The 17,028-nt window shown below is 41.8% G+C and overlaps 1 protein-coding gene across 1 annotated transcript in view; it reads left to right on the top strand.

Annotated features, from left to right (window-relative positions):
• The window catches only part of LOC123030602 (alpha-fetoprotein-like), a 22,739-nt gene extending 12,234 nt beyond the window's left edge, over positions 1 to 10,505 (top strand). The window contains exons 7-15 of the mRNA XM_044444669.1: positions 144 to 273; positions 926 to 1,140; positions 1,800 to 1,932; positions 3,021 to 3,118; positions 4,015 to 4,153; positions 6,496 to 6,719; positions 7,499 to 7,631; positions 8,931 to 8,987; positions 10,338 to 10,505. Of these exons, the coding sequence (XP_044300604.1) occupies positions 144 to 273; positions 926 to 1,140; positions 1,800 to 1,932; positions 3,021 to 3,118; positions 4,015 to 4,153; positions 6,496 to 6,719; positions 7,499 to 7,631; positions 8,931 to 8,978 (1,120 nt within the window). The 3' untranslated portion in view covers positions 8,979 to 8,987; positions 10,338 to 10,505. The remainder of the gene's footprint in view (positions 1 to 143; positions 274 to 925; positions 1,141 to 1,799; positions 1,933 to 3,020; positions 3,119 to 4,014; positions 4,154 to 6,495; positions 6,720 to 7,498; positions 7,632 to 8,930; positions 8,988 to 10,337) is intronic.
• The last annotated feature ends 6,523 nt before the right edge of the window (positions 10,506 to 17,028 follow it).

Below are 17,028 nucleotides of genomic sequence, written 5' to 3'. Positions count from 1 at the left end.
CAACTTCAAATATTGTCAGTGGTGTAGCCTCTCATTTACACAAACTGTGGAACCCAAACTAATCTGGTTATATTTCTGGGATTAGGCAAAAATCTGGAATCTGTCTTGGGGTATTTCTCATATTTCCTTTCCTTTCTTTGCAGGAAACTTGCCAATCTGGCCCAGAAGTTCCCTAAGGCTGAAAATTCCGATCTTGAAATACTTGCTAGGGATATTGTGCTCTCTCATGATAAGTGCTGCAACGGGCATGAAGTGGAGTGTTTACTTGCTAGGGTGAGATGGTTTAATTTCAATGCATTAACATTAACAAGGTGTTAATTGCTATGGAAAGTAAGGCCACATATCAGTTCTCCTTTGAATCAACTTTGCTTTGTAATTTTTGCCTGCCTTTCATTTCCAATACTCTGAAAAAAGTTCAATTGAGCAACAGAGAAAAAAACCAAAAATAATTCTTCTGAAACAACTGAAAATTGATGAGTGAAGATAATTCGTATGTTGATGACTCTAGCTGGGATGCACTGGTCAAGCTTTCCCGTAATGTGCTCATGCTGGAAATGTGGGTTTCAGAAATGTTTGCAGGGTGCCTACACAAATAGAACTGCATCTGTCAGATCATTCGGTGATGCGCACATAAAAGAACCCAAATCATATGGCACTGAGTGAAAACTTCCTGGGCCTCATTCCACATCTGACAATATGAAAAAGAACGCACATGCCCCTTCTCTGCATATGAACTTGCAGGAGATGAATTGTGGAGATGAATTATGGTCTAGGTCAATGGGCCTTGTAAGGCAACCTGGCCACCATTGCAAGTCATTTAATGGAGGAGCACCTGATGAACTGTGGGGAGCCTGTACTCCTAGATTACAGTTGGAAAGCTACTTCCTTCAGATAAGAAGCTGTTCATAACTCTCTTTTCTTTCAGGGAAATATGGTAGCCCATGTCTGTAGCCACCAAGAAAAGTTTTCTTCTAAAGTGCACCACTGCTGTGAAAAACCCTGGCTGGAACGAGTGAATTGCTTTATCAAAATAGAAAATGATGAGAAGCCTGCAGATTTGTCTCCAACAGTCAGGGAGTTCATAGAGGGCAAAAAACCCTGCCAGGATTATGCTGATAGTACAGTAGACCATCTTGATAAGTATGGAATAGAGATTTCATACTCTGTTAGCAGATCCTTCATATTCTAAACAGATCTATGCTGTAGCAGTCAAATGTGCAGAGGGAGGGGCTGTATCTCTTTGAATGACTGGGACCAAAGCTTGATGAGGCTCTTGATCAGGCCCTTCAGAAGGCTAGTCTGTACACATTCAATTGCAACTCAGACTCTCCTTTAAGAAGCCATCCCAAAACAGGACTGAAACAGCATGCAGTGAGGGAGTAAAAGTTGGTGGGGCTGGGGAGACATTGAAGCAGGATGGGCAGCCAGATCTGGGAAAGAAACTGGGAAAGAAGTTGGATGGGCCTGACTGCCCAATCCTACCTATTTTCAGGAGATAGTGGGAACTACCCAATCCATACATTTGCTTTGGTTTCCAGATAAAAAGATCAATGAAATAAATAAATAATACAAAACTATAAAATCAGCCCCCTATGGAATGGCAGTCAAGATGTCTAACAATAATACAATCCATCTTACTCTCTGGTTTTGCAATATGCAAAGAATAAGACTTCATCTTCCAGGGTTGTCCCAAGCATTATGGGGACAGCCTTTCAGCCTTTTTGAAGACTTTTAGGTGTCGTTCTTGATATTTTTCTTTTTTGTTCTTGTCTCTTGAGAAAACCTTTCCTGTTTTGCAGTTTTATATATGAGTATGCAAGACGGCACCCAGAGTTTTCAGGCCAGCTGATCACAAGAACTGCCAAAGGTTATAAAAGGTTGCTGGAGAGGTGCTGTGCAATGGAGCATCCTGAGACATGCCTTCCTGAAGGGGTACATTTCTTTCCATCTTCACATCATGGGGACAGGTGGGCAGGATCTGGGTGGCTCTGCTGGTCACAACCAGCAAAACTGAGACCACTGCACTTGCCGCCTCAGTCCCAGACCTTGTTGGAGCTTAAGCTCAGGCCCCTGGTTTTTATTTTATAGCTCATTTTAATTGCTGTTATTTTAACGTATTCTACTATTGAGTAACGTACTCTGCTCTGCATTGCCTCCTTGGACTAGCAGCAGTAGCTCAAAGTTTTACACTTGAGTCTTTCCCAGAACTACCTGGAGTTGTTGGGAAGTGAGTCTAAACTCCTCTGTGTACAACACACATGCTCTGTCACTGAACTGCCACTCTGCTTTTCATGTTGGCCCCAGTTGTACCCACTTAAATATTCTGAGAATTCAGAAAATACAGTACCACTTCAATTCAACAGTTACATCTGTCTTTTGAGACATTCATTCAATGCATATTTCAGGAAAGAAAGGGTGAATTCTAGATTCAGGGTGCTCCTTTGGGCGAGGACTGAAATGAGGCAAGAGGATCATACATTTCATGCCGAAGCTGAAGGCACATGCATTGTGGTAGTTCAGTGTTCCTCTGCAAAAAACATTTTGCAAGTTTTCTACTGACACAGGTAATTGCAGACATGTTTGAAGTGAGATGAAAACAGGTGATGAAAACAATCATGGATGGCTGATTTCAAGCAAAAGCAAGGGGTATTTTTATTTCATGTTTTGCAAAATTTCAGGTATCGGATTTTCTTCCCCGGCTTATAGTAACTTATCTGTATTTAAAGTGTATTGTAACAGTAGACATGCCACAATGTTTCTTTTCTCCAAGATTTTCTTTTATCCTTGACTTCTCCCTGACACTGTGGAAAATGATCCACTGCGGAAAATGATCCACTGCAAACCTACCCTCTGTTTCCTCACCTGTAATTAACATCTCTTTCAAGGAAGTAAGCCATTTTATACACAAAAGCCACCTTAGAAGGCCGGTTCTGGCTTTCTCCCAAAGCTGTCTGCCTTCTGACCTGTAGCTGTGCTTATTATCAGTGAGTACATGTAACAATAATTCATTTATTTTTCAGGAAGAGATGCTCAAAAAACATGTTGCTGAAAACCTAGAAGTGGTCAAGAAGAACTGTGATGCCCATTCGAAATTAGGAGACTACTTCTTCCAGAACGGGTATGCCGTTCCCGTGAGATTCTAGCTTGCGTATAGGAAGGTGATCTTTAGTCATCTTAACTAAAGTTGCAGGCAGTAAAGTTTAGTCATCAGAATGACCTTTAAATGTCAAAACATCATTATTTTGACCTATAACAATAATTACTATATATCGTTTTATATAATAAAATATTTTATATAATAAACTATTTTATATAACTATTATATATTACTATATCATATTATTATATTAAAGGTCAAAAATCCCTCTGAAAATTACATTCAGATACGTCCCCCCCCCCCCCAGAAGGGAGGAGTTTCTTTTCAAAAGAACTTCTTGAACATTTCACTCCTCACCACAAGCTTAATCAGCAGAATGGTCTCAACAGACCTTAGTAGGGTGGAGAATTTGGGCTTTCCCTGTGCCTCCAGCTTTAAAGTTTTGAAACATGATTAAACCTGGAAAGGGAGTGATGCACTTGGCTATGAAAAACAGCATGACTCTTCACTCAGAGTGCATAAGATGCTGTGAACAAGAATAAGCAGTAGCTTTGTTTCCCCATTCTGATAACTGCTCAGAACTTTAGTGCATAGCAGCTTAGGAATGGAAGTCCTTCTGACTGTGCCACATGCTCAGCATAGTGATGGGAGGGAGACTCTCGGCCCTCACTTCCTTAATCTCACCAAAGCTCTCTGTGCTAGGACCTCAGTCTCTGGAAGGCAAGCATATTTTTCTCGTTCCCCTTCAGCATGCCAGGAAATCCACCATAGCTGAAGACTGACTGAGTGATTAAATTTCTTTAAAAGCTGCTCATTAGCAACATGTACTCTGGGTGGCGAGCCTGAAACCCAAGTGGAAAGATGAGCCCCTGCCATCTCTTCTTTAACTAGAACCTACTGGTGCATTGTTTTTGCAGGCTCCTTACTGTTTACACCATGAAAGCACCCCAGCTAGAAGCTGAGGAATTGCTGATGTACACAAGGGGCTTCGTTAGAGTTGCTAACAAATGCTGCAACCTGGATGAAGGTCACAAACTGAAATGTGCAGAGGAAAATGTGAGTATTTTCTTCTGCATAATTTATTTGTTTGTTTACTAGTTATATACTGCTCTGCATTGAAAAAAGCCCACAGTGGTTGACAAAATGAAATTATAGCAAAGCACAGTACAGCAAAGCCATTCAATGCAGGGACAGAGTAATGTTACAAGGTAAAAGTTCTCATTCATTTAGTGCTGTCAGTCAGGAACTCCGCATGAGGAGCCCACCCAGTAGAAATGGGAGATAACTCCACATATCTCCTTCTCCCAGTTCTGTTGCCCTAAACACTTCTTTCTATATCCTCATGTTATTTTAAGAATTCTATCTAGCATTTTAGCTTCAGAACTTCTGAAACTCAAAAAACTCAATCCCCCAAAGCTCACCAAAACAATCAAACCATAATGGAATGTTGTCATTTCCTCCAAAGCTGGGAGACTGATCTCATCATGAGTTGCCAGAACTGGTTATGCCACAGCAGGGCAAATGTGGGAAAAGTGTGTGTGTGTGGGGGGGGGTGTATTTGTTTGTTTTGTTTTTTTACATTTCAGCATTGTCACCTCCAGGTCTCCTGTCCATATTGGACAGGCTATCAGTGTTTAGCCAACTTATTTTTAATACTCCATCAGTGCTTCAGGGGTATGATGAGTTTATCCTTGTTATTGTGTTTTACTGTTATATTGGTTACACAAGCTTCTCATAGCATTTTCAGAGAGGTCACTTGCAGGCCAGAAAATTTCCCCTCTATGCACTTCTCTGACCCCCTCCCCCCATACTTACTTCCTAGCCATTAAATATCCCTAAATATTCTTAACAGTTTTCTTTTTTTAAGAATAGTAGAATTGATGAAAAGCAGAGGTGGAGGGACCAGAGGGCCCTGGGGTCCAAGCCCCAGCTCAGAGCATCTTTTAGCTTCTAGTGAGGGAGAGCCCACAACCTCTCTGGTCATTGGTCACACTGCTCAAACAGTCAGGATTTTTTCCTATTATATCTAGTCTGGTTTCCTGTAACTTAAGTGTATTATTCCATGTCCTGAACTCTGGGATGATTGAGAAGAATGATCCACAGTACCAGGTTCAGACAATCAGAGAAACCACAGTGTGGGAACCCTAGAATGTATCATTGTTTCTTACCATGGTTTCTAAAAATTAAGTGTACCATGCCAAAATAGCACAGTGGGGTTTGGACAACATGGCAGATCACCTTGCTCAAGAAACCACAGTGGCTTGTCATGTTGTGTGAACGTGCTCACTGTCTGCCCCAGTTTTGGTGCATTTACTGTATTTGCCTTCCACCCCCGCCCCCACCACTTCCAGTGTTTGAATTGCAATTTTTAAATTGCATTGACAGCTGAACTGTACAAGTTTGTCCAAGGAAAACTATAGGTACACACAGGGGAACATGCAGTCCTGCATGCTTGTGAAAGAACAGGCATGTCCATGTACAATGTATCTTTGTACATACACAAAGATATTTGAATACTGCAGAAGAACCAAACTAACAATAAGAAAGGGATAGTGGTTGGGGCAGGGAGGGGCCAAGGTCAGGAGTTGTCTTGGGTCCTGCCACAAGAACTATCTGGAAGAGTGAGGGGAAGGAGAGGGAGTCAAGATAGCCAAAGGTCCAACCATCTGCCAGCCATAACTTGGTTTCTTCATTGAATCATCAATCCGCAGTGGCTTATTCAAAGGTGGTTTGCTGTAATATGCAAACCCACACAAGATCCAATGTAAGACAACTAAGTCTAAGGTAACATGTCCTGAGATGAGACACCTCAATAAGGTGAGTAGGGTGTGGTGAGTTAGGCTGAGAGGGTTTGACTGGCACAAAGTCACCAGGTCAGCTGCATGGCTGAGAGGGAACTAGAACACAAGTCTCCCAGGTCCTCAGATCAACGCTCTAGCCACCGCACTGCACTGGTTCCCATGATGCACATGAGAAGTATAAGGGGTGCAAGGACCAAAGACATTTGACCCTGGCAATGTTGTCCATTTTTTGCTTCCATGTTCAGTTAACCTCATTCTCATTCATGAATGCACACATCTCTCTCTGTCAACACAAAAGTATTTTTATATTTATTTAGATCCTGCCTTTTCCCAAGAATTGAGAAGCACATTTCCAACAGGGAAAATTGGATAACTTGAGCCACATTTTATATTTACATGTCAAAGGGAATATTTGTGGAAGAAAAGGTATTCCTTTTGCAAAGGGCACTGCAAGATCAGTACAGTGCAAGCATTCTGGGCTTGTGCACTGGGCTTGTTTAGGTGATGTCCAAACTGAAAAGCAGTTCTTATGTAACCTAAATATGGAAGTATGATTTTCTCAGTTTAAATGTCAACACTTTCTCTCTCTCTTTCTAGATGGGCTTAGTGCTAGGAAGTATATGCTTGCAGCACAATGACTACAACATAAACAAACAAGTTGGCAAGTGCTGCACTGGTCCCTATGATGATCTCCGGGAATGCTTTGGTGGCTTGGGAGTAGATCCAGAATACCATGCTCCTGCCTTCAATGCTGATCTGTTCCACTTAGATGAAGGCATATGCACAGATGCTCCAGAAGAAGCACAAAGAAAAAAGCAAACGTAAGAAAGCAGAGGCCAGCAGTCCAGGACTGGTCTGGTTGATTCAGTTTAATCAGTACATTGGCTTCAGCCTTGCTCCTTTCCACATTGCTGAAGCATTTACAGATTCTGACCGTCTAATAGTGCCCCAGTTTGGCAATCCTATTGTGGGGATGGAGTTCAGCACCATGGAGAGCTCCTATACAGCTCAGGCACTGATGTGGGAGACACCAGCCTCTACACTGCCTCTGCATAAGGATAACACATCTCAGTACAGTGCAACACAGACTACTGGCCTAAGGCCACAGTTCTGATGTACAGAAAAAAGGCCAGGTTTGCTTTTGACCTTTCTCTGTACATCTTCATACGGATGTGGTATACAGGGTAGAAGAAGCTGGAGGTATCCGGTGAGGATAGAGAGCTCTTGCAAGCTCTCTAGTCATACTGAGGCTGACACCACCATGATCCTCACTATATCCAGTTGGGCCCTCTCCCACTCGGAGATTCCAGGGCAGCATCTTTGGATCTACCCTTCTCCTAGCTGCACAGAAATTAGGAACTATTTTCATGGGGGAAAGGACATTTAGGACTCTTTTCAAGACCCTCACATCTGAAACGTGTCATCCTGATCCACCACAGTCCGAATTCCTTTGCCTGAACTACTCTCTTGCTTCTGTGAGCTCAAATTTCCTCCTTTCCCTGCTTCCCTTGGGCGCACTTCCAGCAAGAAGTAGACGTCCTCTGCTATGATGAAATTAGAGACACATCTGTGTTACAAAGAATTGCTCTTCTCATTGCAGCTTGCTCATCAACATGATTAAGACTAAGCCTGACATCTCAGAGGAACAGCTTGTGAGTGCGATTGTAGACTTCCAGGGCCTGGTGACAAACTGCTGTGAGGCAGACAACCACAAAGCTTGTTTTGACACTGAGGTATGCTTCTCAAAGAAACCACCATTGTGGGAATATTTCCCTTACTTGGCCACGTGCTTGAGCTAAAGATATTGGAGAAAAACACACCAAATGTAAAGAAGCTCAGAGTTCTATTGATCAGACTGGCAGATGTGGCAGTGGGCTCGCTTTACATGGTCAGGAGGATTCTGCAGACTAGTATAGCCCCCCCCACACACACACACACGCACGCAGCTGGGAGGATTGGTGCTATGGCACGTTTTGCAAGAGCATGTTAACATAGATGCTATTTGCAAGAAATTCTTATTAAAATAGATTCTATCAACAGACAACTGATGGAACAAAAGATGCCTGATGATCTATGACACACAGCTGGAAGAGATTCATCAAAATCCATATGCGTTGCATTAAGATTTTAGGCACAAGCCTGAGGAGACTCTGGAGGCCTCTCCTCAGTGACAATATGGCTGGGGATTTGCATGTGCATAGGTGTGAGTGGATGGGTGCATGAATATATGTTAGAATCAACTCTAGAATAGCTTATAATTATGAACACAGTGAATGGGACTGCTTAATTAAATGTCTCCATGTGTCATTCCCATATTTTTGATTATTCCACCAGTGTTGAAAGAACAGGGAGACTGCAGTCCCAAGCACTCCTTCTGGAGAGTAAACCCACTGAGCAAAAGTGGGATGTAGGAATAAATGTGTATAGGATTGCCCTGGATGCAAAGTCATTGAGAGAAGATCTTACAATTGTAGAAAGGACCGTTCACACACAGACAAGTAAGGCTGCCTCATCTGCAGGACTGTGTAGGAAGTAGGTTTTTTCCTGTGTTTATTTTAGGGAATGGGGGCAAACAGTTCCAATAACAAAGAAACCTGGAAGATACAGTGGCAATAAGCCACACACAAAAAATCAAAATGAATCCCTGGGAGCTTTGGAGCATTAGTGACTGCCTTCTGAAATGGATATACTGGAAGAAAGCAAAATTAAAATGGAGCTGAAAAGGATCCTTTAACACCACACCTTGCTGCAGTCACAGCAAATCTTGCCTCCCTCCCGTGCACCCACATTTCACAGCTCAGACATTTTGTCCATAACTTCCTGTAGAGAAAAAGGCCGCTATACAAGAACAACAAGTTTACTTGTGGATGCTCTGCTGTAGTGGAGCAGAATTCAGCTAGTCATTTTCCTGCAAAAAATAGAAAGAAGCTTGGACTGGGGTGCTGAGCAATTTAAGTTTTGGGGGCTAGAACAAGCATGGAGATCTGAAGTCCTTCCTATTAATGTTTCAAAGTGCTGATCTTCTCTTTCAGTTTCCGAAACTAATCGAAAAGCTTCATACAGATCTTGGAGTGCACTAAACATCTCAGGTGAGCCATCGGGGTGGGGAGGAGATGCTCTGCACTAAAGGCTTGTTGTCTCAGCCAGGAGGGGTGTCAGCTGCAGCCCCCATGATTGACCCCCTGCAAGGAAGGAACTCATGCACTGCAAACCACAGGGCCTGTGCATTCTGCAGTCAGCACCATCACCCACGGAGGTGGACTCTGAGCCCAGCACCAGGCTGCAAACCCAGCCTCTCCCTTCCACAGCCTGTGCTCTTGCCTGTGTGGAAAAGATGGGGAATTTATTGGGGTTCTTACACCTTCTTTGGGTTCCCTTTTTCAAAAGCTCCTAGCATTCCTGATGGCTAGTTTGTTTTCATATCAGACATACCAATTTGTAAGTCAGGGATATCTGAGCTGTAGTCATGCAATCTTTCTCAGTCTACTTGGACTCCTGTATGACAGAAAGACCTTCATGGATTGCTGATATGAATTCTCACTTTTTTCTTTTTAAATGTCTGTTTAAAGGGACATCTCCATTGCTTGTCTTTCCCATACAATCCAATTCCCATACAATTATTTGCCTCTGGAGAATATAAAATGAGATTATTGGGATTCTCTCTTTCCCTGTCTCTTGTATTTCAAGAGTTTGCAGAACCTTTTTGATTAGAGGCAGCACTGGAAGAACAGATGTTAATATAGGAAAAAAATCTCTCTGAAAAGATCCCTACCTCACTTTGCATAGTGAAAATTCAGCAAATCAAATACTTGGAGGACCTTTTTGCATATTATGGAGTAGCAACCCCAATGGTTCCAGTGGAAGTAAAATTCAGTAGAACAGAAGTTTCATGTACAATTTTTCCAGTGAAACTGACAGTCCAAGCTTCTTGTAGCTCATTCTCTACATTTTCCAGTGTATTATTTGTGACTTACTCCCACTCACCATTTCCCACTAAATACATAAGCTAAATTTGCCTGGAGGACATTTCAGAAATTGTGGGGCTGACTACACAGGTTAGTGCAGTTAGTGATTGCCTGCAGATGTGGTGGTTTTCCACCCTCTGCAAGAAAAACTGGCAGAAGAGCTCTGTCTGCATCTACCTGCCTGTTACTGGCTACTGGTGGCCAAAAATGAAATACAAAGAAAGCACACTATCACTGCAGCTTCTTGGGAGGAATTCTCTCAGATCCATGCCACCCTTCAGAATTTCTCTTTCCACTTCCTGAAACTAGAGCTGCAAGTTCTCAAGTGGGAACTTGTATTCATTTCAAACTTACTTATGTGTGATGACAGAGTGTGAATCATATCTTAGAGTGATCTTTTAAACAGTGTGCAATTTGACCCATTTTCATAATTAGCAATGGAAATAATAATTATTTTATTTCCTTCTATTTCAGATGTGGAAGAATGCTGGAGACAAAGTTCAAATATGTTCAAGCCCCCTTGTTTGCTTGCTTGCTACATGTTAATTTTCTAACTCAAAGGAAAGAAGGATTTGATTCTTCCTTAAGAGCAATTGCTCATGATGGTTTAACACTAAGAATGAATAAAGTCTTCAAACAAAACCTTCCACTTATTCATTGATTTATATCTAAAACATATCTGCTGCCATTATCTCTGTGCGTGTCTGTGTGTGAGAGAGAGACAGAGGGAGAGAGAGATTTGAGTCACCAGCCATGATGGCCACTAGAAGATAACCAATGGTAGGTGATAGTTCCTTCCCATGAGCTTTTTATCTCCATCTCACTCTTCCACCCTTGACATCCCCCCTCTGCCTCCCATCTTTTCACCTTTATTTGTGGTAGGAATCATGAAGGGCAAAAGGCTATGACTAAGGCAGGAATTACCATCTGGAGAACTGTGTAAACAATTCTGGGAGGAAGAAAACACTCTCTCCTGCACCATTTGAGTAATTTAGTAGGCCCCAAGGTTGTATTTTCATCTTTGCTTGCCCTTCCAAACCCTTCCACTTCTGCTCAGAGGCTGCTAGTGATTGCTCCTTTACTTTTCTGTCCTCCAGTTGCCCAAGGCAAGCATGTAGTCCTCATTTCTTCTAGAAATGGAAGAGACATTTGTTTCCATTCATTTTCCAAATAGGAAAGCCTCAAAATGTGAATATCATTCCACATTCAGGATAGAAATAATTCAAAATGTTAAAAATCTGAATTTAGGAGAAAAGAAAAATTACACATCCATCCAGCTTTGAAGGAAGGGTTTGAATTGGTGTTGCTGCTTCTGTTTTGAAACAGCTCTTTGGCTTGGAGGTGTTACACAGTTCCTCCAATGCTGAAATACCAGTGCCCAGTAAATCTGGCCAGGCCCAAATCAGAAATCTACTCTGAGAAAGTACAGAGGAGAAGCCGAGCATCCTGTCTTCCATAGCCCTGCATGAGACAGGCCCAAATCTACAGAGCACAGTACAGTTGCAGACGGTGTAAATCTTTAGCAAAAGGGGCAGCAAGGATAAAAACAGGGCTGTATTGGTACTAGATGAAAGTGGTCAAAAGCTCTATGTTTGGACAGGAGGCATTGACCATTCATACCACTGCAACAAAGACTCCACCAGCTTCAAAACAGAAAGAGTGTCAAGATCATACTCCATGATCTCTGGGAAGAAAAAAGGGACTGGATGTGCTGGAAGCACCAAGAGTGTGCAATGCCATGATCAAGATCACAGGAGATGATGTGCTTCAAGAATGGAAAACTAGAGGTCTCCAGCTGTCTGGGAACACTATGACCACAGAAAGCCAAAAATAAGAATTAAACTCTCTATTTGGAGGAACTTGTTTCTTAATGTGGTGTCAGGCCGTGGAGATTGTTTGAGTGGTGAAATGTATCATTTCTAATTAACATGCAGTGGTACTAAAGTTGGAATTCTTCCAAGTATAATTGATGAAGAGTTCCTCATATCAGAACAATGGAGTGCCTTCTGGGAATTAGAAGCCATCGCCATAATGGGAGAAACACACTGGAAAGTAAGGTTTGGGGAAAAGATACCGCAAGAATTTGAAGCTTCATTGAAGTATAAAGAAGGGAGCCATGACGTTAGGATACCATGGAAATAACACTTGCCTGACTTACCAGATAGCTAGGATAAGATTTAATCAAGTAATTAGATGCCTTCACTTGGATGAAGTACTCTGTAAGAGAAACTGCAGTATCAATAAAGAACATGTCCATGAAGAATTGCAGAAGTCACTAACGAATCCATAATTAAAGTGGACAAGGCATTACCTTCCTCATCAGACAATTGTCAGAGAGAATAAGGTAATCACAAAGTCAAGAGCAGTATTAGCTGCTGCATCTCATGACAATGGTGCCCCTTTCTCTTAGTCTGCAAAGCAGTCATTGCAAAGGCATCCATTCAGATAGCAGAAGGTATCAGGATGCAGAACGAATTTTGTGGAAGGAGGAACTATTGAGCTTTATCAAGAACCAGAATCAAGAATTCTTAGGATGAGTGGTTATAAAGTGTCCTCCTCAGAACCCTTTCTGCTTGCAGCCAGTGTAAGGCATCCAACAAGGTATAGCCAGGAACATCCTGATGCAGAATCCTAGATGAACATCTTCATGTTGCTTTATATCAGAAACTAACAGTGTAAAGAGGCTTACAATATTTTGGGAAGACCAAAGAACTATGCTTAATTGCAGGGAAGGATGTGTGGAAATGGAATACTAATGCAGAGGAACTGCAAATGTATGGAAGGATGAATTGGGTGACTCCTGAGGTTGACCAATCATGTCCTGAATCAGCACTGATGAAAGTCTGAAACAGGTGATTTTGGATTGGACTGATCTGTTATAACTGAGGCACCATCTATTCCTTTAGACAGTGAAGTCTGCCTGATTGGTTTGGAAAGCTGATCTTTCCTTGCAGTGCTAGGGTGGGAATCAGGACACAAAGGTCCGCCAGTGCCAACATAATTTGACAAATTGGAATAAGTTGGTGGTACAACTTGTATGCATGTGTGAGGCTCTGAGGCAGCACCAGGGCTCCCTCTTCTGGCCAGAGAACAGAATAGCAGCCCTGGTAGTTGCAGGACCAGGCCCACAGTCAATTGCAGCCACCTGGAATGTTATGAGCACTGCCCCGGAGCCCTGAGGGAAGGGCCATATAAGAACCAGCTCTTCCCTTCCGATGCTATCTCAGCAGGAAAGGGCTTTGGTGTTGGGGTGCTCTGTGCCTCTGGGAGCCTGTCTCTGGAGGCTCTACCCATTGCCTTTCTCCTGCCTCCTTTTCTGGACTATGTATGACTTTACCTGTTCTTCCTTCTGCTCCAGTCCCAGGTGTCCGGTTCACCTTGGTTTGTTTCTCTGCTTTCAACTCCTGACTGGCATTGACTGCTCTGCTCTAGTTGGATTGACTTAGCTTGCACTTCTCTTACCTGCTTTGACCTCTGGACTGCCTAACGATGATTTGGAATTGGCCCTTGTGGTGTGCCACTTGTCAGGGTCCTGGTGCCACCCATGTCCCGGACACTGACAGCATGGGGTGCACCATGCAGGGAAGAAGGGAGAGTACAGTGGTGAGTCCTGACACCACAGAGCAGAAAGACTGTGCTGCATCCTGGAAATGTTATGTTGGGAAGCAAGTTGCAGAAACTGGAAACATTAAATTGTTATATTCTCCCCAGTTCATTGCAAAGTTCTATAGAACTCCTTATATGGAATTTTCCTTCTGCTGATGATACCACTGATTTTGCACAGAGCAGTATGCTGAAGAGGGAAAAGGAGCATCATGTAAGTGTAAATGATTTGATAAGAAAGATACATGGTAAGAAAATATTTAGCTTAATTTTTTGTATTTGTAGCCTGGCAGGTTCTATTAGTCTTTTTCCCAGTTCTGGAAATGTTGACTTTGGCCAAACATTTTGGAACAGAATGTGCTTGGATATACATTTTGGAACAGGACATCCCCTCCCCATCTATTTACTTGCCAGATATTACATGTAGATAGAAAAAGAGAGCCTCCATTTGCTCCTTCACTCTTTGTACCATGCAGATTTCAGGCTGAAACGTGGAATCATGAAGTGGGCAATGTTAATTTCTTTTCTTTTCCTGGCAAGTTTTGCTGAATCACAACTTCAGACGGAAAGAGACCAGGAATTTAGAGGTAAGAATTAAGCAAACAAAGCAGTGCAAGCTGATACATACTTAACTGAAATTAAACTCCATGGAACTCAATAGAACTTATTTGTAAATAGACATACATGGGATTGTACTGTGAATATACATTTCTATACATACCATATGTATCTAGGAATAAGCCTCACAAAACTTAATGTAGCTTACCTCTAAGTAGACCTGACGAGGGTATGCATTTATATGTGCATTTTTCATGTTTTAATGGACCAGTTTATGTAGATTTTCTGACTTGTTATTAGTTTACAATCTTTTAAAACATGTAGTACATTTTTATACCATACAATAGCTGAAGCTATCTGAACAAGTCACAGTATTAAAATCTAAATAGTTAAGAAAACAGTATAAAATAAAAGCAAAAACTAAGGTAAAACCTAACAGTATTAAGTAGAAAGATTTTAAAAAGATATGGAATTTAAAAGTGACTGAAACTAAAAATCCTATAAAGAATAGCTTCCATATTCCTTCTTAAGTCAGTCAATGTTAGAATTCATGTATGTCTTTTCTTGGGACTTGATGCTTCCCTGAGAGATGCAAGAGTTTCTGTTGGAGTGTAATGTATGTGTACCTCCCTCAACTCTACATTAGGACAAGACTTAATACAAATAGAATATAAGGAAAACTCTTGCTATGTGAAAGTTAGAAGAGATACACATTCTACAATTCAGATGTCATCCATTTACAAGTATGATACATTTTACAGACAGTCACACACATTAACCATTGAAAAGAAAGTATCCCATGTAGTCTATTAGAGAAAATAACATATAAAAATAAGCACTTTCCCAATGTGGTTGCAAGTTCAGAAATATGTAACTTTTTAAAATGAAATTGTGTTCATGTTCATCAGAACAACTCTGAATGTGAACAAGTACATCTGAGAGCTAACAGAAGAGAAATGGCAAGGCACATTTTGTCTCTCTTCTTTATATTTAAATGGGGGGGGGGGGCTCCAATCACTACTTCCTAGATCTGTATGAGGATATTTTCCACCATCCTCATCCAAAGATCCATCCCATGACTGAAATGAGGAGCAAAGGAACCTCATGTCGCATATCCATATCTGTATTTGTACTCATATATGCTGCATGGAAGTATTTGGTTTCCTTTCTGAGTGAGAACAAATACAGATATGTACCTTCTGAAGCACATGGAAATTATACATTGAGCTCTATGGCAGACTTCTGATTTTGCCCTCTTTATCACTTGTTATTCAATTACTCTCATCAAGACAGGATTTTCCTAATTTCCTTTGCTTACTTGGTCTTTATTTTAGTTCATCAAATAATTCTTAAATAGAGCAATTATGTGAAGAAGAATCATTCAATGTTTAATGAGTGCCTCATTTACAGGAACATCTGTCCAAATCACTGCAGTAACAGAAGAAGAATTAAATGAAATGTAAGTCCTAACAGAAAGTTTTACATGAGATCAACAATGAAAGAAGGATATTTGAGAAATAATGAACTCTCAGGAGAGCAATAGTTGATATACTGACAAGAACAAAATACTACCAAGTGTATATTAAGTGAATGCTCATAAACCCACAAACATGGAATCTTCCAAGGATCCAATGCAAACAGGGAGTAGCCAAAGTGATCTCCACCTACCCACTCCTCCCCCTCTGCATTTTTGTATTTTTGGCCATCTAGTTGAGGCATTTTGGAGTGAGAAGGAAGGAATATGTTATATTCTGGCAGCAACAGTCTCCACCCCCCCCCCATTGGAAACCCCTCTTTACCTCCTCTCAGAGGTTGACTTCTCAACCTCAGAAAAGCAACCACCATGGCTCCTTCTGCACCAGCTCAACAGTGGGGAGAGGGATCAGAAGGTGGATTGCCATCTTCAAGCTCACAGCTCTGCCTCCAGTCTGGAGTATCCTATGTCCCCACTCCCCAGATGATGTCAAAGGGCCATAGGCCCACTCTTAGTGAAGCTACTACAAGTGTTGAAACTGCAATATTATTAGATTAATCAGCTAGACTTGTTGCCTAATGTATTTTAGCAACTCCCAATCTGCCTCCCACCAATTCACTGGGAAATGCTGCTTAAAATCCAGCTACTTTAAATAGGAAAAAAAATGATAATATCTTTTAAAAGATGGGGAGGCATTCACTTCTCGGTCACACAAAAAAGGACTATCTACACAAGTAAAGAATGAAATCAAATTGCTTAAACAACCAACTCAGACTCAAAAACAGTACATTCCCCTAGTTATATACACAAACTCTAACTTTCTTGGTGTTTATGCCAAATCTAAGCAATACATTATTTGTAACCTTGCTTCAATGTTTTTCATTATTGGCATCATGATTCTCAGTCCCAACGTTCAAGGAAATATCTTTCTGATATCAATTTCCCAACCTCAGAGAGGCAACCTCCTATGAAGACTAACACCTCAGTAGCAATACCATCCTCATCGCCTTCTTCCACCGTTTCACCCTGATCTTGCCACCTACTGAAGTGTCCAGGGTATGTAGACAGAAAGATTCCCATCAACGCATGTGGTGGACTCACCCAATGGCTATTGAATATTGAACTAAGGGATATTAGAGGCAGCAAGGTTTGAGAAGTCCAATTTGGGGTGGGAATCCATTGGATTTCCATAGCTCCCCAGATTTCTGCCCACTTTTTCTCTGCCCTAAGTTCTTCTCTTGCTGAGCATTTGTGAGGTTGTCTAGCAGAAAAGAAGCTCAAGTGAGACTGAGGGGCTGGCTTGCATACAGGCTGCCTGCATGCCCACTGTGCAAGTGGAATTCTACTTCTGCATATCTGACTTGTGGACTTTGCATACTTTGTGCAACGAAGCCAAAGAGTTCCTACGTGTTAGTGGACTTGATCTCAGCGCAGCTCACTTCCTGGCCATGGCCAAGCATTGGTCCAGATAATTCTATAGAGGGGGAAGGGGGAAACCACACCAAGGTTTAGTGGGATTAATGAAGCCCC

The sequence above is a fragment of the Varanus komodoensis genome, unplaced genomic scaffold (genome assembly GCF_004798865.1).
Source record: "Varanus komodoensis strain SLA01 unplaced genomic scaffold, ASM479886v1 scaffold45, whole genome shotgun sequence".
NCBI lineage: Eukaryota > Metazoa > Chordata > Lepidosauria > Squamata > Varanidae > Varanus > Varanus komodoensis.
The sequence above is the reverse complement of the archived record's forward strand: the minus strand, read 5'-3'. Positions and strand labels throughout refer to the sequence as shown.